Source organism: Phoca vitulina, unplaced genomic scaffold (assembly GCF_004348235.1).
Source record: "Phoca vitulina isolate PV1807 unplaced genomic scaffold, GSC_HSeal_1.0 scaffold38, whole genome shotgun sequence".
In the NCBI taxonomy this organism is placed as follows: Eukaryota; Metazoa; Chordata; class Mammalia; order Carnivora; family Phocidae; genus Phoca; species Phoca vitulina.
The window spans coordinates 8858020-8883316 of NW_022589741.1; the positions used below are offsets into that span (position 1 = coordinate 8858020).

Here is a 25297-nt window from a genome sequence, read left to right on the forward strand (position 1 = left end):
TAGCAAAGTAACTTTTCGTTTTTGCTTTTTTTTTTTTGCCAGTATAGAGCCTGTGTAGAAACAGAGGGGGTTCTAGAGTTAGGAAGCAAAATGTTGGGTGTTTTGTTTTGTTTTTTAACAATAGAGTTTTCATTTTATAAGGTCATAAAAACATGTCCACAGAAGTGATTACAAAGGAAGCCTGTGGTGGGATACTCGGAGGTGCTTGGTGCAGAGAAATCACACATTTAAGAAGTATATGATAAGAATACACACATGATTGAAATTGAACTAACAGATTTCCATCCTCCAACTATAGTGTATGAAAGCATGAAATGGAGTCCAACAGTGATCAGAAGCAGAGCACCAAACAAATTAATTTTAAATGGCCTATTGCTGATGATTTTTCTCCAACTGTAAAGATGTAGAATGCACAATTTACCCATTTCTTAGTTTGGGGATAAACATTTTTTTGATACAGAGCAAGCCAGATGTCTCCATGTCCTACCTATTTCACAGGATTATTTGTGAAGGTTAAAAGAGATGATGATAGCCCTTTGAATATTTTTTTAAATTTTATTTTATTATGTTATGTTAGTCACCATTCATTACATCAGCCCTTTGAATATTTTAAAGCACTAGACAACTATAACTCTCCACACACTCTCATTTATTCTTACTCATTTAGTTTATGCAAAGGAGATAACATTTTAAAAATAAAATGTCCCCGGTGTTCTCTTAATCTGGCGTAAACATTTATGTATTAGGTGGAATCATTTTTCCTGGAAATATTTTAGAAACTAGATAACTATCTCTTTAGATAGCATACAATGTGAAGTCTGGAAGAGGAATTAGATCAGTATTTCCCAGACTTTTGGATTTAATGGACTATTAAGAATAATAACAACAATAATAATAATGCAGAAGAGATAAACACTGAGCAGGCAACTTTATATTTTGCCAAGTAAGGGCATTAAAAATCTTTACATTTTTATTTCATGAAAGACCACTTTAACACCAAAAAAATTAGGAAGTACATAGTACCAGAGTAAAGGACAATTCTTTCAAGTAGATGCTGTGGCTTTATGAAAAACTCATTACTTTCCGCCCTCATTTTATCACACATGGTGAAAATTTCAATACAGATTGCTATCAATTCTCAAACAGTGATTGGGATCCTATAAAGACTGTCAATAATAACTCCCTAATTATCTAGTCTAGTTTTATTAAATGACTTATATTTCACAATATTAGCAAATCAAATTAAACAGAGTATTTTCTGGGAACTTACTTAAAACGAATGGCTTTTTCACAAGTAGCTAATAAACATACACAAGTCTTTATGACAACTAACATTGAGATAAACCAAAGGGAAAAAAACCTTAAGTTAGTTTGCTAAGGTGCAAGAGTGTGTACCTGGAATTTATGGACGATGTTATTGACCTTTGTTTTATGAGGTGATTTTTTTCCCTTCCACATCAACTAACTGGGCATAACCTTAGAATGTCTTTGAAATTGCAGGTCAAAAAAAAAAAAAAAAAAAAAAAGAAATTGCAGGTCAAAGTCGCCCCATGAAAGCACTTCCAAGTATGTGAGCCATATATGTTAGAAGTATTTTTTGAAAGCTGCCAATTAAGGGTGACTAAACCTATTGACATCAGGAAACGAATCTTCCAGAAGGGTGTGATTCTGAAAGTGTGGTTGCACCAGAGAAAAAGGCGAAGGAATGGAGAGTCTGGGTCTGCAAGTTTCGCTTGCGAGCGAGGGGAACACTGGCCTCCTTCAGACTTCCTTCAAACACGCCATGTGGTGTAGGATGTAAGTTTTATTTGAGAAGTAGTGTCGGGTGTCCCGTTTTGAGTTCCTTTCCTGACATTCCAAACGGGTGGGACACACCCCACCCAGCCTCGCTCAGGCAATTCTTCTTTCCTGAGAGACTAGTCTCAGATTTTTCCCATCTTCTCCACACACTTGGAGGAAGGGAGACATTTTTGTTTCAGAGATTCCCAGTCCAGGGGAACAGCGGGAGACGAGAGGAAGAAAGCCACCCCTCCGCCAAATGCCGAGGGGCTCCTGGCCGCGCTTGAAGCCCCGGCTCTGGGCTCCGGGAGCCTGCGCAGCTCGTCACGTGACTCACGTGATTCACGCGCTGACTGCCGGGAGCCCGCGGAGACTGCGCTCGCGCGTGCGAACCAGGTCTCTTCATTCCCGCGCTTTCGCTGAAGAGGAAGGTCACGCCGCCACGTAGTAGACTGGGCTTGGGATGGGGCTGGAGGGATGCGCGCCCTTGAGAGTGTGAAACCAGGCAGTGAGAGGATGTCTCTCACGGGGACATTAGTGGGTCTCAAATACAAGCAGGGAGGAAAAGACAGCGGGGAGGGAAGTGAGAAAAAAGGTAGGTGAAATGGCCACAGGGGCCCACTAGGCGTTGAGAAGAAAGAAGACTAGGAGAAAAAAGTTGCGTAAGGTGCAGGGTCATTGCTTGGTAAAGTCTAGGCCACCAGAACATTGGATTGCACAGCCGAGCTTCGCGGCTGCGAGTGGGGTGTGTCACAGGAGGATCCCCAGCCTTTTGACCCGGCCTGGATTCAGCGGGGGGCCCTAAGTTATGACAGAAAAAAAGAATTTATTTTTGCAGAAACAGAATTACCTAACTGTAGAAATTTTCATTTGCTATACACGCACGTTCTGTTACTCTGAGAGAGGAGAGAAGAGGTGTAGAAGGAAAAGGGAAGAGAAAAAGGGGAAGGGAGAAGAGAACAGCTGTCACGTCGGCTTCTCTTTTCGAACTTCCCAAGGCAAAGCGAGCACTACTGTGCATGTATGGTTTCTGCGTCTCCTCTTACAGCACTTACATGCTGGGAAGGTACTGACAGCGATGCAGGAGCGCTACAGGGGATTTATTATTTATTATTTGTTGTTGCTGTCTTTCTGTCTTGTTTATATGAATATGATATATGACTAATCAAACAGATTCATTACAATTATCCAGATCATCATAGTTTCTCCAAAAAAAGCAAAGTAAATTGATAGTCGAATATAGACAGGCTCCTCATCGCTTAAGACGTAGAGGCTATCCCCTTGTAGGTTTCTACATTTTTTCTTTGTTTAAACGCACTCTTTCAGATTCCTAGGGAAATGATTTTCGGAGTTTATGGGAAAGTAATTTAAGAGTAAAATTCGATGCTATATTAAGGTAAGATAGGGCAGTGGAAACTCAGGAAATCTTGCTTCTAGTCTGGCTCAGTTTTACTTGTTTGAACTTGGTCATCGTCTCTGCTTCTGTTTTCATGTCTGTGGGAAATGACACTGAATTAGATGAACTATAAGATATATTTCAACATTAAGACTTTTTGAAGGTAGAAGAATCTTAAATTCTGAAACAGGCAGAAGTGCCAAAGAGACTAGTTTTGCTGAGAGTGTAGATGAAAATCATAGGAACGGTAGGTTGGCCCCAAGTGATATAGGACTTTGGGTGCCGTACCATGGAAATTGAGCTCATTCTGGAGCAATGAAGAGTGGGAAGGTTTTTGAGTTAAGGGAATATGGTAATCAGTTTTGAAAGATTGCCCAAATATCAGTTGAGAGGATGGAATAGGGCAGGGAGAAAGTGGGTAGTTCGGATAAGTGACAGATAATGAGAGCCTAAATTAAATTGATGGGACTGGAAAGAAAGGGAAAGACTCAAAAACGCTATAGCATGGAGTTCATACTTATATTTGGCATTCCTCTAAACCTTGCAGCTCTCGCCTCCAGAATATGATGGCAAGTCACATTGTAAAACCTGATACTAGAAATTGCAAGAGACCAAGAGAACTGGAGGTAATCCATATGCTCATGGAGCCTTAATCTTTAGTTTTATTTTTTATGCTTCTCAAATTTTTTTCTATTTAAGAAAGTTCTGCTGATGAATGGAATTTGATGTTTTCATATCCCCAGAAGTGGGATTGTCCCAGCAGGAACTATGTTGACTCCAGCTGCTTTTTCACTAAATAGTATAGGCTTTCAAGAAACTATTGGGAGATGAAATTTCTTTGTTGTAATTGGTGATGGAGAAACAGAAATGGGTTCATGCCCATATGATACATAGGATTTTAAGTAATTGTTTTGCCCTAATAAGTAGGATACTTAGGTACTATAGTTGCTGATATTTTTAATTAAGAGCACTGTATTCTGCCCTTCTTCACCACTCCTCCCACTACTTGATCTGTTTGCATTTGGGACGTTATTGCTTCCTTAAAGATTATGTTATCTTGCAAAATTTTGCAAGCATTTGCCTATTGTCTGAATGAAAGTTTTACTATATTGCTATGGAAACATCTACCGGTTCAAGATACAGGAAACTTTTTCATCAAGGGATTAATACCATATTCAAAGTCTAATGTAAAACCAAAGTAATAATAAGTATATTGAACAAGGTACTTGTTAGGCCTAAAAGTTTTCTCGATAATAAAATTTCAAATGACTAATTAGGACATGAATGCGTATAGTTTCTAGCATGTTTGCTTTTTTTCCTGGAAGATGTTTTATTTGCCTTTTTGGGGGACAGAATGCATTTGTCCTAAGGATCTTGTTGACTATTTATCTGTTTTCTTTACTTTCTTCTATTAGCCTCAAATGCCAGAGAGTCCACAACTGTCCTCTCTTGGAAAATCAGATTCCTCTTTCTTGGAAAGCTCTGGACTATTTTATAAAGATGAATCCCTGGACAAAGATTTGAATGGTGACATATAAAATGCATATATTTCTAAACATTGATTTTATAATACAGAAGGTTTATTATAGTTCGCAACTTACTCAGTGATTTTTTTTGAACAGATATGAGCAAGGAAATTAATCTAATGTTGTCTGCATATGCAAAGATCTTAAGGCAAGTACTTATAGCATATCCTTTTGAGTCTTTCTCTTAGAAATAATTTTTTTCTGGAAACTCCATAATGGGAAGTTTAGTTTAGTGGCTGCAGACCTATCCAGTAATTGTAATTTCAGAGTTTTTTTTCTTTCTACCTTAGTTTTTTAAAATAGATTAGTTGGTTATTTTCAAAGAATAACCCCAACTTTTCCACTCAACATCCTTTGTTTTGTTATTACCAGAGCTAAATACTAGGCTGGATGTATTTTGGTCTCTAATAAAATTCTAACATTTAATGAAAAACTTCTTTGAGAAAAATGCCATTTGTTGAAGTTAATGATAAGAGTGCTATTAAAGATAAAATAAATATATTTATGAAATATTTAAATATTATGTCTGATATTTGAAGAGTGTATTTAAATATTTTATTGGCCTGAGATTATCATGTTTATAAGGTGTTCTTTTTTGTTGTTGTTTTGTTTTGTTTTTTAAGGTGGGTTTTTTTTAACTACTGGACAATCATTGTATTTGGATGATGGTTTTTGTGGTTGTTAAAATAATGTATATAGTTTAATATTAGAATTATAATGTATTATAAGATATATAGTCTGCAGTATCAGGAGACTTTGAATAGTCAAAAATATTTACATGACTAATTTAACTTTTACTGAAGACTGTTTCTAAATTAATGAAGCTTTTTGATGTACAAAGCTATTTAAATGAAGTAGCTAACAATTATAACATAATAAAGAACATCACTGTGATAGTCACTAGACATTCTAACTATTTAGTTTAACATAAAACTTTTTTTTCCTCATTAGTGAGAGAGCAGCAGTAGATGCATCTTATATTGACGAGATAGATGGACTCTTCAAAGAAGCCAATACTATTGAAAACTTTCTAATACAAAAAAGAGAGCTCCTGAGACAGAGGTTTACAGTGATTGCAAATACACTGCACAGATAAAATTGTGTACTTAAAATGATCTGAGAATTTAAGCCCATTATTGTTGTATTAAAAGAATGACATTTATGCTCTGAAAGCTCTCTAGTTGTTAAAGAAAATGTGTGCCTTAAACATAGAAGGGGAAATTCCTTGAATTTCTTTTCTAGATTTAAAAGGGACTTTAAACTGGACATTAATATGAAGCATGTAGTTTTTTTTTTTGAGGGTTAAATATTCGGCATATTTCATAAAAGTGTAAATTATTTAAATTGCATATAGATTTTTTTTTTTCCTTAAGCCTCCTAGCCTTTCTTAAAATTCTAGAAGAGGACTCATTGAGTTATTTTGATAATGTTTAACAATATTGCACTTTTCTTTTAAAATACTCTGTCTAAATAGCAGCTAGATAGCTATGGAGATAGTTTTAAAATGTTTTTCATAGTCAGTATTAAAAAAACCCTAAAACCTCAAGGTAATTTGTCCAGTTTCACAATATGTAATAAAATATAACTAAGGTATTGCTATTTAATGTTACCATTTGATTATTTTCACTATTAGTTATTATATATGACTAATAAAAATTCTTGGTTTAAAATTATTTCTTGTGGTAAAAGTGATAAAATAAAAACCAGAAATTACTAACCAAAACCTTACATGAGTTGGCTTTTTTACATATCAACCGTATCAATGGTGCAGTTAATAAATTATATTTAGAGCCTTAGCAACTGTGTGGTATGGGACAAAAATTAGTGATCCAGAAGTAAAAAGATTGCCTAAACAACAAGGTAAACTTGATGAGTCATTTCAAACCTATTATAATTCATAAATTGAATTTCAATTAGAGGATCTCTATAACTCACCTAGCTAAAAAAAAAAAATTCTCTAAAAAAGGGTTGGAAGGTACTGCTATGATTTTATTGAAGACTTTTAATATGTTATATAATTATATATGATAACTATTATATGTGATAACTATGTTAATCAGGTTTTTAAAAATCACAGCATGCATTTTTCAATCATATAGATAATTCAATCTATTTTATATATATTTTACCAATATAAGCAGTCACAAATTTGGACACATTTACAAATGGCACCACAGGGAATTTGGTATTCCTCTGGTGTATAGCATATTTGCCTTGCTGCCTTCTAAATGTTAAAATCTCATTTGACAACTAAAGCAGCAACCAGATTACTATTGTAAGGCATATATACCACATTACATAAATACTCATATAAGAAAGGATTGAAATGGTAAAATAAAATATTAACTAAAAATATTGGTTAAGTGGAAAAAATTAATTAGGTTTGTAGAGGGATATGCTAATGGTGCAGGGTAGGTTGGAGGTCAACGAAATAACTATTAGTAATGGAATTTTAAAATACTAAATGTAACCAGAAGACTATATTTGAGTTGATATGACATGTCACCTGGATTTTGATTTACTCTGTTAACTTACAGAATTTTTTAATGTTCTAAATACAAAGATGTCTCTCCTGACACATCATAATTAAACGTTTCTGAGTTATTTTTTCTAAGCATTTATTACTAATGAGAAAGACAAGGCTAACATTGTTTCAGAGTGCATTTCATAACATGCTTGTTATCTCTTGATGGTGTCACCGTTGTTCAGGATGTGGTTCTTTCCTATGCTGGTTCAGAGAATTGGTTTGATCATTTCATTTGGTATGATTAAGACGAGGGAACTGATTTTTAGTCACAATGTGTTTACTGGTCAGAACAGCTACCTCCTAGGGTAAAAGTTCCTGAAAGCCTAATTAAGACTGATTTTTATCAAATTTTGATGTCTTTGGTACCATCCACATAAACAAGAATAATTATCTCTGAATAATTAACAACTGCAGGTATGTTATTGCCCTTTAATTTACACTTCTAATATTACTCATTTCAATAAAATTTCACAAGTTTATAAATTATTTCTCACTGGTTACCAATAAAAATAGATATTGAATGTCTTGTACATCATACTCTGCTAGGCATTGTGGGGAATACAGAATAGTTTAAGGTACTCTTTGTTCTCCCTTCTGACAGTTGTCACCACTACTTTCTTGAAACATACTTACATGTCTTTGCTAGGAAGACATGATAGGTAAATGTTAAAAGTATCTCTGTGCAGTGCTAGTTAACTCCTTTTAGTGTGAGTTACTAGAATATGTTGGCAAAGGGGTCAGAAAGGTAGTGAAATGGGTTTTTGATAAGGAAAGAGGGAGGATATTTCAGGCAGGGGAAAGTTTGTTAAAATGGCACTGAAGAACAAAAATACATGGTATGTTGGATAAGCTTTTTCCTGAGCTGAGAATTCACAAAGGGCAATAGTGCATCATCTAAACTGCTGGAGAGCAGGGACTGAATCTTGTTTCCTTATATTCATAACTTGTAGTACAGTATTTGATATATTGGTGCTCAAAAGTGTTGGTTATGTTAATAAAAATATACGTGGTTATACATTTATTAAGGGCATACTTCCACAGAGCCTTATTCATACTAGATTGTCAGAAAATGTTTTGTAAATTAAATAAATGGAAAAGAAAAGGAGGGATGAAATGCTAGAAGGCAGAGGGGCAAAAGATGGAAAGGTAGGTGTGGCCAGATTGTAGAGTCCTTTGTTGATAAACTACATTTGGACTTTATTCTGTAAGGAAAGAGATGTGAATCTTTCAGAACAGAAGTGGCATAATGAAACTGAGCCCTGGATCAAGGCGCTTAATTGTAATGTGAGAAGACGTTGGAAAGAAGAAAGTTTAGGAAGGGAGACCACTATTGGTGGTCCAATTTCAGAATTTCAAACAGGTGCTTATCATAGGTAGGTAGTTGGGATACTTCTGACAATGCAACCGACCTACGGGAGAGATTGCAGGTGTCTGGAAGCCCCATCCCTTGTCTGCCCTCCCTGACTTCCTCCCCCATTCCCTCCTATTCTGTCAGTGAGCCAAGGACAGCCCAGGAAGTGAGTGGGAGGTTTTGGAAATCACAGGATCTGCTGCTGCTAAATTCAATACCAGAATGTTTTTTCAGACCTTTCTCCATTTTGTCAGCAACCTTTCTACCGTTGCAGTGGGGTTCCTTTCTATGGTAGTACCCTGGATCCCAGGTAGGGGATTTGCCCCTTCCTCCTCCCCTTCCTCCTCTTCCTAGCCGCTCAGGCTTCCAATTCTGTGCCTCTTTCCTGAAGAGTACTGGGGGCTTCGGAAGCTTTTCACTGTGTGTGTGGCAGATACAGACAGCAACCCCACAGAGCTGCGAGTTAAGGAAGACTGAGTCAAGATTTGTTTACTTGTCAGGGGAACAGTCTTTCCATTTGTATATTTTATATAACATGGGGCAGGATCAGGGTTTAGGGATTCTCTTGGATCTGCAATAGGAAGAATATTCACTGTTTAGGCCCTTCTCAGTTGAAAATCATTGCTACATGTCCTAATGTAAATGTTTTGTTCTTCTTTTTGCATTCTGGGGGACTGCCTTTAAAACCTCTGGTTTTGTTTTGTAGCTTTCTATTTTAGCTACTATTGTTACATGATTTTATTTCTTGAAATTGGCTGATGTTGAGCTTTCAGAAATCATACTAATAGGCACTATAAACTTTAAAATTATTTAATTCAATAATTTAGTACTTGCAGTATGCAAGGCAGTATGTTAGGTACTGGAGTGGGAGGAAAAACAAGTGACCCTTTACTCAAGGAATACCAGTAGTAGAAGTTATAAATTATATTCATCTTTACCGCACAAGAGACAGTAAGATGAGTGCCGTAACAGAGCTGAAATAGATGCTGTGTGAGTTCAGACTAAGGAGAATCAGTTCTTGTGATAGGAAATGGGAATGTTGTGTTTAAGAAGCAGGTGGTATGTGCACTGGATCTTGAAGGATGAGTAGGGTAAGTGAATTTCACCTGGAGGAGATGGGAAATATCCTAGGTGAAGAGAAGGGTATAATTGTGACGAGGAGAAGAGAATGGGGAGTGGTTTAGTTTGGCCGGAGTGGAAGGCATTAGTGAGGGGGCACCTGGACAGGTAGGTTGGTGTGAGATTGTACAGCGCCTTCAGTGCCTGGCCAAGCAATTTAGACTTTACTTGGTGGACAGTGAGGAGTCATTTGTGAGGGCTTTTGGAGGATTATTTGATACAATCATATCTGTACTTAGGAAGATTAATTTAGTAGCAGTGCTTCCTAACCTTTTTCACATCATAGCACACATAGAGAATGATAATATTTTTACCTCACACTGGAGTAAATTGGATGGGATCTGGAGCCCCATGAACTGTTTAGAGCTGGAGGCAATTGACCTGTGGCCTCTAGCCATCCCAAGGGATAAAGGGATCAAGAGGCCCAACCATTTGGAGGCCCCCATAGTGTTTAGCTTCCCTATCTGGTTTCTCCTTCCAGTTAAGAGACTCTGATAATATTATCTAAGAGGTTGTGAGGGCCTAAATTAGGACAATAGAAAGAACGTGACTGATAGGTAAGAGCAATTGAAGCATTGATGCTGAGGAGGACAGGTTTGGGCCAGAAGAAAAATTGGGGGGGGGGGCGCTGCCCAGGTGGTGTGGACTAGCACAAATCTTTACAAAGGATTTGCCCGAGGCACCCTTGTAGACTTCTGAGCCCTAGTAATTTATACTAGCCCCCCTATATCATTCCTGTAACATTCTCTTCCTGGCCCTGTCTGGTTATAGTCAGAATTTAACCTCTTAGTGAATGTGAGGGGACAGTAAAGAAGAGGAATTAAAGGCCCACACAGAGATTTTGAAGCTAGATGATTTTGCAGGTGGGAAAAATAGATTTGGAAAGGGGAAAATGAAGAATTCTCTTTTGACATGTTGAGAGCCACCTGCAGGAAGTACTTGGTGAAATTAAGGGACTAGATGAGACTACCAAGGAGGGTGTGCTGAGATTTTTATAAAGAGTAGAGGTCCAAGGTCAGACTCAGGAGGTGATAAGGGGAAGAGGAGCACTTAAGGGAGTTGACATTTGGAAATTATCTACTATCATATTTAGTTATGACAACAAACAAATGGGAAGTATTATCTTCCTTTCATTCCCATTACCCCCATTTTATCATTGAAAAACTTGAGGCTCAGAGTGATTAGTAACTTACCCAAGGTTGTCAGCTAATAAGTGAAGCTAGCATAAAGCAAACAAAGAGGGAGCAAGGAAGTTAGAGAAGTCCAGTATTTTCAGGAACCAAGAATACAAAGGGGTTTAAGGAAGTATAGATCACAATATCAAGTACCGTGGAAAGTTTGAAGAGTATATAAAAAACTGCCAATAACATGCTATGGAGTATAGAACATATAGACATGTAAGTTTTTTTCTAAAATGTGAAGTGTTTTAAGTTCATGAATCTCTATTCAGACAAATGTCCAATCAGGGTATTAAATTTAATTCTACTTAAGTGAGAAGACTAAAGTAACTGACCTCAGGACATTTATTTTAATGTAAGAGGAGAGTGAGATGAATAGGCATAATATAAATAAAAATAGTAAGATAAATACCTAAGCATTTCAAAGCATCCTCTTTATACCTCTAGTATTGTGGTTCTCAGATTTTAATATGTCTAAGAATACTTCCTTGCTGTATCCCAGAAATTCTGATTAGGTCCAGGGTGGAGTCCATGAATCTGCATTTTAGCAGTAATACCATGTATTTCTGTTCCAAGTGACCTTTAGACCATACCTCGAGAAACAGTGCTCAAACAAAACACTGATTATAGTATAAATGATCTGTTTATATGTTCATTTACATCGGGTTTGAGTACTTTTTATCCCTCACCAGTTACTACTTTATTGAATGTATAAATAATTCGAAGGAAGATGATATTACATCTTGTTGGTTTGAGCATTAAAAGCTATGTAAATAATGATAGCTAACATTTTTGAGTATTTACTATGTTCTAAAAACTTTACATAACCTAACTCATTTATTATTTATAGCCTTAGAAGTAATAAGAATTATTATTATCTCCACCTTAGAAAAGAGGAAACAGAGCACAGAGAGGTTGCCTTGCTCAAGGCTATTTACTTGGAAAATGGCAGGTCAGGATTTGAACCCAAGCAATCCGGAGCCCGGCAGAACCTGGGCCGGTACTCTTGTTAAATATTACACTACACTTCCTCATAAAGGAGGTAGGTTTGAGATAGAATTTGAACAATACTAGCATTTCCTTAGGGATAGATTAGTCAATTTTATTTGGGAAAGCAGGAAATAGTTGGGTTTGACTGAATTGTTACTTACAGGAAAGTAGAAGGAATCATGTACTTTAAACTGAACTTTATAAAGATTTGAAAGAAATGAGATGATAGATATAACATTGGAAAATATTTTGCTAAAATAATGCAAATCTCACTTCTTCAGAGGAATAGGGTCTCTGTGTATTCGTTTTTCTAGTTTAGACTTCTATATTACTGTTAAAATTTTATGAAATAAAATAAAGCACTGTCTAATTAATTACATATCTGACCACCCCTCTGTGTTAGGTAACACTACCTTGTGAACACCAAATAAATATGAAGTAAAAGGGATAATTTTCAGCTTCTTATATAATAATGATTTTTTTTTCTTGTGGCTTTTGAACTTTAGGTAATTTCAGACCAGGTCTCACTACATAATTTAGTTCATGACACCCTTCTTTTAGAAAATGCCATGCACGTTCATGCATATGTCATTAAAATGGAAGAAATTGAATTACAGTTCCTACTAAATTCTCATAAATTGCTGTGAAATCTTTGGCATCCCGTTCTGGTGTAATGTAATTAGGATAGTGATGAATAGTGGTCATTTTTTATCATAACAGTGAGGTTGCTTTTAGCACATCTGAGGTTAATACGTAGATTCAGTCTTGTGAAAAGAGGAACATTGTTCAACCATGAGAAATGATAATAATAATACAGTCCTGAGTTAATTCTTAGGCAGATTTGTACTGCAAGAATACAAAAAAAAGGATTGTTGTAGTTAAAAAATGGAGAACCAGAGAGGTGACAGTTTGAGAATGAGGAAGGAGAGGAATTTGGAGACTATATTTGGTGATGGGTTTACTTTTCCCTTACCAGGAGGTAAGAGTATTGTCTATGGAGAAACAGGCATCTTGTACAATTTTTTTGTGCTCTTGATTTCCTCTTCACAGTACCATGGAAAGTACTCATCAGAAGAAGGCAACCTTCGGTAAGCGTGAGAAGCTTCCCTGTATTGCACCACTCCTAACCACGGTGGAGGAGACGCCACAGATGGTCTCTGCTCAAGTCCGAGGACATTTTCCCGAGTGGCTCAGTGGCTATCTACTTCGAATTGGGCCCGGGAAATTCGAGTTTGGGAAGGATAAGTAAGTCTTGATTTTGGAGAACAATTTGGATTTTTTAGCATGGCTGGTTCAATGGAATATGCTTTAAATCTGTTTTCTCTCTGAGGCTAACATTGTCATGCAGCTCCTTTGAATGCAGGTGAGAAAATTGTAGTCTACAGAAAAAAAGAGACTTAATTCTTTAAAAAAAAAAGTCCTTACTTTTCTGCTTTGCAGAATATTACGAATTTGTAGTCCTCTGAGGGCTTATGGCAAAAGAGAAGTGTCAGGAACTGTCTGTATGACTACCGAGCTGTGTTTCACCACAAGTTCCTGAAGGAAGGGGCAATGTCTTCACCTCATACAGCTCCCCTGCCCAGTGCTCCCCAGACACAATGGCTCTTTCAGTTCCTTAAACTGGACACACGTATTTTTGCTCAGGGTGTTGGCATTGGCTCTCATCTATCTTCCCAAGTCTGATTCTTGTCATTCAGGTATCAGCTCATATCACACGTCCTTTAAGCCTTCCCTGATCCCCAAATCTAAAAATGCTATTATTAAATATATTACCTATTGGGGCACCTGTGTGTCTCAGTCAGTTGAGCATCTGACTCTTGGTTTCTTGGTTTTGGCTCAGGTCATGATCTCAGGATCTTGAGATCGAGCCCAGTGATGGGCTTGGCACTCAGCTCAGAATCTGTTTGTCACTCTCCCTGTGCTCCCCTTGCTCGTGTGCGTGCTCTCTCTCAAATAAATAAATAAAATCTTTTAAAAAAATGGTATTACCTATTTTAATTCTCTGCACAGCACTATCAAATGCCTAGTATTTTTTTGTTTTTGTTTTTATGTTTGTTTACTGACTGTGTTCCTCCACTAGAATATAAGTTCCATGTAGGCCCTGCTCTTAAATAGCTCTCAATAAATACATGTAAATAAATGAAAAACACCAATAACTCTTATGTATATTATTTCTCTGTACATTTAGTGGGGACATGAAGTGATGTAAAGAAACCCCTATGGTAAGGAAGGAATCTTCTTTGCTTTAAACATTTTTCAATATTAAAAACTTTTTTTCATTATAAAAGTGTTTACTTATATAAAACTTTCTGAAATATAGAACAGAGTGGAGGAAGATGTGGACCATATCCTCTGTTAGCACTTTGGTGTATTTCCTGCTAGTCTTTGCCCCATTTCTATAGATTGGTTTTAAATAATTACAATCATATTGTATGTAGAATTTTTTAATTGAAATATAATTGACATGACATCATATTAGTTTCAGGTGTACAACATAATGATTTGATATTTGTATGTGTTGTGAAATGGTCACCACAGTAAGTCTAGTTAACATCTGTCATCACACATAGTTACAAAAATTTTTTTTCTTGTGATCAGGACTTTTAAGATTTATTCTCTTAGTAACTGTTAAATATGCAATATAGTATTATTGACTATAGTCACCATGCTATATATTACATTTCCATTACTTATTTTTGTACGTTTTGACTTCCTTCACCCATTTCACCTGCCCTTACCCCCCGCCCCCCGTATCTTGCAGCCACCAATCTGTTCTGTGTGTGTATCTATGATTTTGGGGTTTTCTGTTTTTTGTTTGGTTTGGTTTGGTTTTTAAAGATCCCATACATAAATGAGATCATATGATATTTGTCTTTCTCTGTCTGATTTATTTTATTTAGCAAAATGTCCTTACCATGCTGTCACAAATGGTATTCTTCTTTTTTATGACTGCATAATATTCCATTGTATATACATATACCACATCTTCTTTATGCATTCACCCACTGGTGGATACTTAGGTTGTTTCTGTATCTTGGCTATTGTAAATAATGCTATAATGAATGAGGGGGTGCAGATATCTTTTGGAGTTAGTGTTTCTGTTTTCTTAGATAAGTACCCAGAAGTAGAATTACTGGATTATGTGGTAATTCTGTTTTTAATTTTTTGAGGAAACTCCATACTGTTTTCCACAGTGGCTGTACCAATTTGCATTCCCACCGACATTGCATGAGGGTTCCCTTTTCTCAACATCCTCACCGACATGTGCTATTTCTCATTTCTTTGATACTACCCATCCTAACTGTGACGTGCTGTTGTGGTTTTGATTTGCATTTCCATCATGATTAGTGATGTTGAACATCTTTTCATGTGCCTCTTGGACATCTGGATGTCTTCTTTGGGAAAATGTCTATTCAGATCTTCTGCCCATTTTTTTAATTGATTATTTTTTATTTTTTTAAAGATTTATTTATTTATTTATTTAACAGGGAGAGATACAGCGAGAGAGGGAACACAAACAGGGGGAGTGGGACTCCCTGCGGGGAGCCCTACGTGGGGCTCGATCCCAGGACCCTGGGATCATGACCTGAGCCGAAGGCAGACACTTAACGACTGAGCCACCCAGGCGCCCTTTTTTTATTTTTAAAAGATTTTATTTATTTGACAGAGAGAGAGGGAGAGAGAGAGAGCGAGAGAGAGAGCACAAGCAGGGGGAGTGGCAGGCAGAGGGAGAAGCAGGTTCCCCACTGCACAAGGAGCCTGATGTGGGACTCGATCCCAGGACCCTGGGATCAGGACCTGAGCTGAAGGCAGACGCTTAACGAACTGAGCCACACAGGTGCCCCCGATTGTTTATTTTTTTGCTGTTGAGTTGTGTGGGTTCTTTATGTTTTGGATATTAATTGAGTTTTTTTGCCCTGATTTAAAAACTTTCACACTATCATAAGCCTTTTAATCCATGTTGCTATGAAATCTGAATGACCGTTATTTTTGATGGCTGGATGGGAAGGTGGTTTGGAGGCATAGAAAAAGAAGGTGAATCAGCTGGCCTATAGATCCTCCTGGTCCTAATCAGTAGAGTTGTGCTTTTTTCTACTTACATATCTGGATTCCATGCAAGTTATAATTTGAAGAAAGATTCTAAGGCAAAAAGAAGGGGGAGGAGGAAGAGAAAAATAAAACTACCGATCCAACCCCGAGAGAGTAACAGCCTCTTGCAAAAAGCATATGGTCTTTCATCTGCTGCTGAAGTAGCTCTAGTAAATTTTAAAACCAAGCAGCAGAGCTACTCAGGGCCTAGACGGCACTACAGGCCTCTTTAAAGGTAAACGTCTTGGTGGGGGAGGTGGTTGTGTGGCGGGTCGTCCTGAGTGTCTACTTTGTACTTCAAATCCATTTCTTCTGAGCCAGCAGTAGGCATTTACAGCAGGAACAGGGTCTGGCCTTCCCCTTGGGTGTGAGGTACACATGCCTTCAGGTCAAAGAGGAGGTTTGGTTTAGTGCTCGGCTCCCCAGATTAGACTTCCTGGGCCGGCGGAGACCTAAAGCCCGGGCACCCCAACCTGCGAATGAGAGTAGCCCCACTCAGTCCTCAGTCTCTGGTCCCTTTGTGAGACGCCGCCGTTCAGGAGTCTCTGTCAACATGCCGACATAGTAGCGACAGGACAAAGGCCCTTCTTCAATCAGAAGTATTTTATCAATGATTTCATCCATGATATCAATGATTGCATGCTTATCAGTTTTTTAAATGACATGAGTCTGGGTAGAATAGGAACTTGGTGTCTCCAGGGCATGTTTAGCATTCCTTGTACTTTCCAGCTTCCTGCAGCGCGTCCCTTCCTGAAGTCTCCTTCATTCGGTTTGTCCCTCTCACTATTAACGGCAAGTGGGCCGACTTCATAGTGAAGAGGGGCGACTGGATTGGAGCTCCTTCCACTGCCCTCTTCCCCACCTCCAAACTTCTCCACAAAAGTACCTTCTCCTGCCTCCTCGTGATCAGAGGTGGAAGTAGCCCTTGTCCTCTCCTCTGAAACCTTGCCCCATCATTCACACCCTCCCCTTGTGTCTGTTTCTCCTTCACCTACCTTTTATCCTGGCCTCCAGATGTCCTCTCATCCTAAAACACCCTCATTCCCTATTCCACCTTCCCCTCCAGCTAATACCTGTTCTCCTCCCCTCACTGCCTCTGTTTACCTGCTTCCTGGTGTCTTCTCGGTTCGCTGCCCTTTGACTTTTAACCCACCACTCTATAGTATCTGTTCTCAGAAAGGTCACCAAAGCCTGTTAATTATTAAACAAGATGGACTTTCCAGTCCTTAGCCTGACTTTTCAATAGTGTTCGACATTATTGACCACCCGTCTTAAAATTCTCTCATCCCTAGATTCCTCCATAACAATTTCTCCTGATTATTTTTCTTTTCTTTTCCTTTAAAAGATTTTATTTATTTATTTGAGAGAAAGAGAGACAGAGCGTAGTGCGCACACACACGAGTGGGGGGAGGGGCAGAGGGAGGGGGAGAAGCAGACTCCCTGCTGAGCAGAGAGCATGATGCTGTGCTTGATTCCAGGATCCTGAGATCAGGACCTGAGCCTAAGGCAAATATTTAACCCAACTGAACCTACCAGGCACCCTCTCCTGATTCTTTTTCTATCCATCATCAGATTGCTCATTCTAAAATTAAGTTTTTGTTGCTCATCTCACTTCACTTGTGCCTGTGATATGGAGACATCCCAGCCTCTGCCCTGAGTATTCCTCTTCTCTTATTATACGCTTTCTTTGGTATAGTAGAAACAATACATTCTTTGGAGTAAGATGGAGTGGATTCAGATCCCATTTTGCCATTTATCAGTGCTGTGGTCTTAAGCAAGTTTTCCCATATGAGAAATGGGGCTAATTATATAGATTTTAATGACTGGCTATGAGAATTAAAGGAGACAATGAGTGCCTCATTCAGTGGCTGACAAGAATCGGCAGTCAGTACATTTTCATTTTCTTCTTTCCTTTTCTCCTTCCCCACTCCCTTTTCTGCCAAATTACTTTTTATATTTCACCTTATTTTTTGGGGTATTGTAAGGTCCCAAGATTTGGGGTCAGCACTGAATTCAAATCGCTTTCCTGCCTCTTACCAGCCCTGTGACCCTGTGCATGTTTTTACTCTGTACGTTGGTTCCCACATCTTTAAAATTATTCACAGAATCAATGCATATAAACATTTTATATTTATATATAAGTTAAAATATATGTTTATTTTTATATATGCATAGGAAAGTATGTGGTAAAGTGCTTAGCACAGTCCTGGCAGGTAGTAAGCACTCAGTAGATGGTAGTTACTGTCTCATTTGCACCTGGCCTGTGCCTGTCACCCACAGATACTCTCAAACATGCATCTCCCACCCAGCCCCCATCTCTTGTGCTCTAGCACCTGTATTTTGCCAACTGGCTGTAGAACATCTTTACTCTGATGGCTTCAAATAGCCCAGAGTCTTGTTCAAAACTGAACTATTTGCTCTTCACATTTTCTCCATCTCGGTGAAAGCAAATTATCCCTCAGGTATAACACTTTGGACCTTCTCTTTTTGTCACTGCTTTTACCCTATCAGTCACCTGACTTGTTTCTGGAATTTTCTAATTATACTGTTTCAGTTCAGGTTCTCATAATCCCTCACTTGAATTATTGCCTGGTTTCCTCATTGGTTTCTCCGAATCTGGATGCTCCTCGTTCTATCCCGTGTTCTACTGTGTGTCCAGAGTGACCTTTCTAAGATGCAGGTCTCACTGTTTCACCCTCCTGTTTCAAAACTCCACATGTTGCTGTTGCAGGTCTTTGAGCTGTAAGTCTAAGTGCAGATAGGTCTTGTGCTGACCTATTTCCCCATCGCCGGCCACTGAAGGCTCTGCCCACACACGAATTTGTTAGCTGGCTCTTCCTCCAGGATTCCATATGCCTTCACTGCTCTTCCTTCCTTCCTTCCTCCCTCCCTCCCTTCCTTCCTTCCTTCCTTCCTTCCTTCCTTCCTTCCTTCCTTTCCTTCCTCCCTTCCTTCCTCCCTTCCTTCCTTCCTTCCTTCCTTCCTTCCTTCCTTCCTTCCTTCCTCCCTCCCTCCTTCCCTCCATCCCTCCCTCCCTCCCTCACTTTCCTTTTCCTCCCTTTCTTTCCTTTCTTTTCTTTCTTTCTCTCTTTCTTTCTTCCTTCCTTCTTTCTTTCTTCTTTCTTTCTCTCTCTCTCTCTCTTTCTTTCTTTCTTTTTTCTTTCACCACCTCTCACTAGGATGCCCTTCTCCCCTTCTCCAACTGGCAAACATCCTTAGGGAACCAGACAAATGTCTCCTTTCCTCTAGACCCTTCCCTGATCCCCACATCCTTCCATCCTGTTGCTCCTTCTGTGCACAGATAGTATTTTTTTAACACTTGTCTGTTGTCTCAGAGAACAACTTTATGACATAGTTAGTTATGTGCCTGTAAGCACTGGTCTTGGCACAAGCCTGGCAGAATAGTAGGGGCTCAAGAAAGGTTGGTTGGTTTGAGTAAATGAATGCATGGAATGATAGGGTCTAGAAGGATCTTATGAGATGGAATCTAACAAGTGGAATATCATTAAAGGTATATGTAGAGGAAGAGAAATTTTACAAGCACAAGGATGAAAGTGATGTGGTTTAACAACAAAATGTGTTAAAAATTACTTAGGGGTTTTGGTTGACAGCTCAGTGTGAGTCAATACTATGAGGTGGTAACCAAAAAAAAAAATAAGAAGGAAAGAAAAGAATATGAAGTTTCTTAAATGAAGAAACTGAATGTCTGCTGTTACACCTGGAGTATTGTGTTTGGGACTGTGTATTGTGTTTTTAGAGGTGTTTAGATTAGAATAGCAATAATTATTGAAATTATTTTCTTTTTAGTGTTTTTTAAAAAGATTTTATTTATTTATTTGATAGAGAGAGACACAGTGAGAGAGGGAACACAAGCAGGGGGAGTGGGAGAGGGAGGAGCAGGCTTCCCGCCGAGCAGGGAGCCCGACGCGGGGCTCGATCCCAGGACCCTGGGATCATGACCTGAGCCGAAGGCAGACGCTCGACGACTGAGCCACCCAGGCGCCCCTTCTTTTTAGTGTTTTTTGAAAAAAATTACCCAAACAGAGAAAGCACTAGCTAACACAATCAAGAAGAAAGAGGGAGGAAGCACAAATGTGCAAAACAAGAAATGGCAGGGGGAAAGGAAACCGTCGAAACAGATAAAAGTGTACAGGAGTCTTTCAGGCCTCCCAGCAAATACATTTGAGAACCTTGTGAAGTGCATGGTTTCCTGGGAAAACACAGATTACCACAACTGATAGAGAGAGCAGGTGTGAACAGAACAATTTCTGTAGAGGAAAAAGAGATACTTATTAAGTATCCACCTCTCAAAAAAAGCACCAGGCCCAGATTTCTTCACAGAGAAATGCTACCAAACCTTCAAATATCAAGTAGTCCTGATTCATTATTAAAGAGAATTGAAAATGAAGGGAAACTTTCCACTTCTTTTTATGAAACAAGTATAATGTTAACTATCTGCACATGACACAGACAGCACAGAAAACTATGACTTATTCATATTATTTATGAATATCCATGAAAAAATATAGAATATATAGTGCCAATATAAGACAAATATTTTATTAACAAATGGAATCCAACACTACATAAAAATATAATTCACTATGATGAGGCAAAGTAAGTGCATTATTTGGAAATTTATTAATAGCATATACCATTTTTTTAAAAAAAGATTTTATTTATTTATTTGACAGAGACACAGCGAGAGAGGGAACACAAGCAGGGGGAGCAGCAGAGGGAGAGGGAGAAGCAGGCTTCCTGCTGAGCAGGGAGCCCGATGTGGGGTTCGATCCCAGGACCCTGGGATCATGACCTGAGCCGAAGGCAGACGCTTAACGACTGAGCCACCCAGGCGCCCCTATCATATACCATATTAATAGGTTTTAGCATAAATAATCATAGGATTATCTCCATAAATGCTGACAAAACTTTTGTCAGAAGTCAACATCCATTCCTCGTAAAAATATTCATAAAACAGGACTTGATGGATACTTTCTTAACATGATTATATATATATATACACACACATATATATATGTATACATAATCTATATGTATATGTATATGCAATATATGTATCTCAAATATATGTGTGTGTACATGTATATATACACACATGTATGTATTTATATAGATGTATGTATATACACAAACATAATATGTTTTAATCTTAGTCTTAAAACCAGTAATATTAAATTGGGAAAGACTACAAGTATTTTCTTTAAGACAGGAGCAAGGAGAAAATGGCCACTATTCCACTGCTTTTCAACTAGATGTAACCAATACAGTTAGACTAAAGAAATTGATTAGAGGCACAAGGATTAGTAGAGTACAACTATCTCTGTTTGTGGATGATATTTTAGTAAATCTGGAAAACCACAAAAATCAATGACAAGACTAAAACAATAAAAGGTAAGGTAACTAGATGTAAAATTAACCTACCAAAATCAATAGCCTTCATATACACAAACAATAACCAGTTAGGGAACATAATAGGATAAAACCTTTACAGTAACAACAAAGGAGATTAAATATTTAGGAACTTAACAAGAAATGTGCAAACTTTAAAACACTCCTGAAAGGGGCACCTGGGTGGCTCAGTTGGTTAAGCAACTGCCTTCGGCTCAGGTCATGATTCTGGAGTCCCGGGATCGAGTCCCACATTGGGCTCCCTGCTCAGTGGGTGGTCTGCTTCTCCCTCTGACCCTTCCCCTCTCATGCTCTCTGTCTCCCATTCTCTCTCTCAGATAAATAAATAAAATCTTTAAAAAAATAAATAAATAAAGCACTCCTGAAAGACACAATTAAACAAATGAAAAAACATCCTGTGTTCTTGAATAAGATATTTCAACAACATAAAGATGTCAGTACTCCTTAGGTTAATTTTAAAATTTGACGCAATCTTAATAAAAATTCTAACAAGTTTTTAAAAGAAGTTAGACAAATCAACATAAAGTTTATGTGGCAAAATAAATATGCAAGAATAGTAAAAAAAACACTAATGGTTTTTTAGTGAAGGGACTAGCCCTTCTAGACATTAAAAGATACTATAGGGTGCCTGGGTGGTACAGTCAGTTAAGCATCTGACTCTTGGTTTCAGCTCAGGTCATGATCTCAGGGTCGTGAGATTGAGGCCCGCATTGGGCTCTGTGCTCAGTGCAGAGTCTGAGATTCTCTCTCTACCTCTCCCTCTGCCCCTCCTGTTCATGCTTCTCTCTCAAATAAATAGAACATAAATCTTAAAAAAATACTATAAAGCGTCAATAATTAACACATTGTGATATCAGTGCATGAATAAATAGATAAGTGATATAGAATAGAAAGCCAAGAAATAAACCCAAAAACGATTGGAAATTAAGTTAATAATAAAGATGGCATCTCAAATCACTTGGTAAAGAGAGTCTTTTTTTTTTTTTTACTTTATTTCCTGCATTTTTTTTATTGTGGTAAAAAAAAACAATATAGGAGTGCCTGGGTGGCTCAGTCTGTTAAGCATCTGACTTTGGCTCAGGTCATGATTTTAGGGTTCTGGTACCGAGCCTTGCTTTGGGCTCCGTGCTCAGCACAGTGTGCTTCTTCTTATCCCTCTGCCCCTCACCCCACTCATGCTGTCTCTCTGTCTCTCAAATAAATAAATAAATAAATAAAATCTTAAAAAAAAGCCCATAATATAAAATTTACCATCTTAGCCATTTTTAGGGGTAAAAGTTAGTGTTAAGTTTATCACATTGTGAAACAGATCTTCAGAACTTTTTCCTCCTACAAAACTGAAACTATACCTTGTGTGTGTGAGAGAGAGACTGGATTATTTCATTTATAACCATGTCCTCAAAATTCTTCTATGTTGTATCATGTGACAGAATTTCCTTCCTTTTTAATGGACACTGGTTTGCTTATTTTTTGGTTTTTGTAAATAATGCTGCTATAAACACAGGTGTACGAATATCTCTTTGATTCCCTGCTTTCAGGACCATTGCCTTAAGGCAATGGTGTTAGCCTTGCTTATCCGTGCTGAAGACATTAAGCATTCAGTCTATCAAGCACATGAATAAAAAGACTGTATGATGTGAAGCCCTTTAAAAAGCAAAGCCACCAATTTTTCTTTATAGTTTTTTGATGTTTCATCATTTAAATAGATCATTTCTACTGTAATCATATGTATAAAAATGATTATCCAGTAAGTACAGTTATCTTATTTGTTTACTTTAGCATAATTCTGATAAATTGAAAAATTTTAAAGTAAAGGGAAAATATAAGATATGAAGATAACTATTTCTAAAAGCTTAGGAACCCATTTTAATTGAGAAAATGTCAAATATTCCATATCGTTGCATGTTATTCTCTTGGCTATAGGGTAAAAATCAGAATTATCTTAGGAATCACCAATTTGGAGGGTTTTTTTTAGCCTTCTAAGTGTGAGTTTTTTGACGGCGTAGGGGTCAGGAGAATGTAGGTTGCTCTTTTCTATTGTACTCCAGGATATACTCAAAAGGTATCATTCCCTAATTTCAACTTTTCTGAATAATCAAGTTGTGCTGGGAACCCATTCCGATTCCTTATCTCTATATTTGAAGGCTCTTGTTTTTACCCCGTATTTTTCTTACTGATATTTGTTTTTCTCTTTTTGTTCCTGTTTGAAGGTACAATCACTGGTTTGATGGAATGGCTTTGCTTCACCAGTTCAGGATGGAGAAGGGCACGGTGACCTATAGAAGCAAGTTCCTGCAGAGTGATACATATAAGGCCAATAGTGTTCATGACCGAATTGTCATCTCAGAATTTGGCACGCTGGCTCTCCCTGATCCATGCAAGAATGTTTTTGAACGTTTCATGTCAAAGTTTGAGCTGCCTGGTAAGCAGCCTTTACTGGACCCAGAATTTCTGGGTGATAGTGATGATTCTTTAATTATGATATGTGTGAATCTATATAAATATATATTTTGAAATAGATTTTTTTTTTGGTATGAGAGGATATTTAAGCTGTTTTGTTGCTCTGATTGTGTGCTACCGTACATTGTGGTGTTTAACTCTGGGGTTTGGTTTCAGCAATGACTGACAATACCAACGTCAACTATGTGCGGTACAAGGGCGACTACTATCTTAGCTCTGAGATCAACTTGATGAATAAAGTGGACATTGAAACTCTGGAAAAAACAGAAAAGGTAAAATATAGGCTAAAAAATGAATAAAATGGACCCTAAAATGTCTTTCCTTTCAACATACTTTTTAGAGTAGTAGCTATCTGAAGAAGAAATTGGAGGGGCGCCTGGGTGTCTCAGGCAGTTGAGTGGCTGACTCTTGATTTCGACTCAGGTCCTGATCTTGGTGTCCTGGGATCAAGCCCTGCAACTGTCTTAGTGCTCAGCGGGGAGTCTGCTTCAGGATTCTCTCTCTCCCTCTGCGCCCCCTAAAATAAATAAAATCTTAAAAAAAGAGAGACAATTCTAGACTTCTTCCTTAGTCCTAATATCTGAAGGCTATGGTAAAGGAGAAATAGAATAGTATAGATTTACTTTGGTCATTTCATGTTCTTCCTAGCTACAGGTAGAATTGGACTAGAGATTGTCTAGACCCATACTGCTTTCACTTAACACATTAATTAAAAATAAATAAAATTTTGGACCAGAATTTTAATTTTAACTCTTATTTTTAGTACTTTCCTGTAATCTTGGGGAAAAAAATCCTTATTGGATAATCATTTCTGTCCATTTGTTGTTGCTGGTGGTGGAGTTTTTGTTTATTATTTAGTCTCAGTTTCTTTAGTAGGAAAAATAATTTTGATTTCTCAGAAGTAAGATTAGGGCTTATACTATAGTTTTCCTATTCTATTTTTAAAATATTTGACACATTCCTACTGTCTCTGCGTCTAAGTAGAGATCTGCCTGTGTAACATTTAAAAGTCCCTGATGGTCTTAAATTTGCAGGTAGACTGGAGCAAATTTATTGCTGTGAATGGAGCAACTGCACATCCTCATTATGACCCAGATGGAACAGCATACAACATGGGGAACTCCTTTGGGCCACGTGGTAAAGTTGGGATGGGGGTCTTTTTAAAAATAATTAGGGGTTAACTATCTTCCCAGGGTTTCATAATGGTTAAGGTTGTAAGCCTACGGGAACTTTGTTTGAAATGTTCAGAAAGAAATCTCCAAAGTGGTATAACTGAGCTTAAAGTATATAATTTCCTGTGTTCTGTGGTCCTTTTGCACATACACTTAGCAACTGATTTGCTATTTGACCTTTTCAGCATGACTTACATTTTTATATTCTGTTGTGCTTTTTGGCTCACAGGCATTGTAGGGATTTTCAATATGTATTTCTCAAACTTGAATTTCTTAAAAG

The 25297-nt window shown here is 37.7% G+C and overlaps 2 protein-coding genes across 3 annotated transcripts in view; both read left to right on the plus strand.

The window, feature by feature from the left end:
• Positions 1-2150: 2150 nt before the first annotated feature.
• On the plus strand, positions 2151-6066 carry TEX12 (testis expressed 12). Its single transcript, XM_032427990.1, has 5 exons — positions 2151-2223; positions 3723-3801; positions 4591-4702; positions 4798-4849; positions 5653-6066. Exons 2-5 carry the CDS (start codon positions 3739-3741, stop codon positions 5795-5797), a joined length of 372 nt encoding a protein of 123 aa, XP_032283881.1. The 5' UTR covers positions 2151-2223; positions 3723-3738; the 3' UTR covers positions 5798-6066.
• Positions 6067-8747: 2681 nt separating this feature from the next.
• Positions 8748-25297, plus strand: part of BCO2 (beta-carotene oxygenase 2) — a 39810-nt gene continuing 23260 nt past the window's right edge. Inside the window, exons 1-6 of one of the 2 annotated variants that reach the window (XM_032427987.1) lie at positions 8748-8870; positions 9822-9853; positions 12920-13111; positions 23596-23807; positions 24002-24117; positions 24880-24982. In XM_032427987.1, the coding sequence (XP_032283878.1) occupies positions 8802-8870; positions 9822-9853; positions 12920-13111; positions 23596-23807; positions 24002-24117; positions 24880-24982 (724 nt within the window). In that variant the 5' untranslated portion in view covers positions 8748-8801. Of the gene's footprint in view, positions 8890-9821; positions 9854-12916; positions 13112-23595; positions 23808-24001; positions 24118-24879; positions 24983-25297 lie in introns of both variants that reach the window. The other variant, XM_032427986.1, reaches the window with a different exon arrangement.